Source organism: Medicago truncatula, chromosome 1 (genome assembly GCF_003473485.1).
Source record: "Medicago truncatula cultivar Jemalong A17 chromosome 1, MtrunA17r5.0-ANR, whole genome shotgun sequence".
Lineage (NCBI taxonomy): Eukaryota > Viridiplantae > Streptophyta > Magnoliopsida > Fabales > Fabaceae > Medicago > Medicago truncatula.
Genome location: NC_053042.1, coordinates 16,924,728 through 16,926,187, shown reverse-complemented (window position 1 = coordinate 16,926,187; position 1,460 = coordinate 16,924,728). Strand labels below are relative to the sequence as shown.

Below are 1,460 nucleotides of genomic sequence, written 5' to 3'. Positions count from 1 at the left end.
TAATCATATACACTCGATTAATCATACTATCACACACAAAAAAAAAAAAAAAAATCAGACAAAGAAATATCTAAGATTATTTAAATAAATTACAATTCAAACCCTCACACTGCTCAAGAGAAAAATTGATGCATTTCTATAAGTAAATTAAATTGAGTTCTACAAAAATAAATGAATAAATAAATAAATGTGAAATTGAAAGTGTGTCAAATATAAATATCGATTATACGTATACAAATTAAAAAGAAAAATGTTAGATCATTCTAATTATTATTATTTTTTTCTTTAATTTCAATTTACATGTTAAATTAACAGAAGGGTGGAACAACCGAAGCATGTTCATAGCAAAACGGTTGTGCAGGATGCTGCCACTTTTTGAAAACTATCTTTTCCTGTTCTCCGATCTGCCGCCGTTGCTGCTGCGGTTTCATCTCCTCCTTTTTCCCTTGCGGAGGTGGCGGCGGTGACGAAGCCACCGGCGACAGAAGCGGAATCGCAACGTTCCATTCGACGGTGCGGTTGATTTGAAGTGACGACGGAGCGCGGCTTTGGAGGCGATTTGGCTGCCGGTGGTTGGTGACGGCGGTGGGACGGTTTCTGTTTCTCTGAGTGTCTGCCATGTGACGGAGGTTAACGGTGAAGAGAGAGAAAATGTTGTAGGTTATGACTATGAGAGAGAGAGAGAGAGAGAGAGAGAGAGAGAGAGAGAAGTAGTGAGAGAAAATAAGAAGGTTGGTATGAGGGGTTGATTATAAATAGAAGCAAAGGGGGCGTGCGGTGCACACGTTCGGAATCTGAAATTATTGAATTTTGAATGGCTTCATTTTGTGGCTCGGCTAAAAGGCTCCAAATCTTTTTTTAATTTCATATTAATTTTTGTTATTTTTTCTAGGGAATTAATTATTTTTTTAAGAAAGGAATTAATTATTGTAATTATGAAGTTGCCAAAAAAATTAATAACGGTTAACAAAAATAAATAGCAAATATCTTCTGGATTTATAAATAGCAAGTAAAAAAATATCTTTTGGAATTAATTAGTTTATTTCTTTCCAAAATAAAAAATAAAAAATAGCAATTAACAATAGTCTATAATTTTTTTCTTGCCATAAAACTAATGATAGTGATATTGTTAGTTGAACATATTCATTCGAGTTTGAACAAAGAATTTTAAAGTTGTATGTTTGTTTTATGCGATTTTTTTTTTTAAAAAATATTTATTTTATGTGATTTTTGTCACTTCTGCAGATAAAAGAAGTTAATGCATCATCTCCGTCACTTTTCTCGTATATTCAACTTATTAATTTGATTCGATTCAATCAGATTAATATTTTTAATTTAAGAAACTTGATCTTAAAAAATTAATATTTTTGAAACATAGATTAATAAAATAAAGGAAGCAGGAGCCAAACCGAGTAGCCAGTGCGAGGGGTTAGCGGTGGAGAAGGAGACAGGAACAACAC

The 1,460-nt window shown here is 32.7% G+C and overlaps 1 protein-coding gene across 1 annotated transcript; it reads right to left on the bottom strand.

The window, feature by feature from the left end:
- Nucleotides 1-308: 308 nt before the first annotated feature.
- On the bottom strand, nt 309-620 carry LOC25483012 (uncharacterized protein At4g14450, chloroplastic). Its single transcript, XM_013611652.2, has one exon. The coding sequence runs from the start codon at nt 618-620 to the stop codon at nt 309-311; it is 312 nt and encodes a 103-aa protein (XP_013467106.1).
- Nucleotides 621-1,460: the final 840 nt, after the last annotated feature.

Excerpts from the sequence above, each read along its gene's own strand:
- LOC25483012 (XM_013611652.2), bottom strand. The coding sequence starts at position 620 with ATGGCAGACACTCAGAGAAACAGAAACCGTCCCACCGCCGTCACCAAC.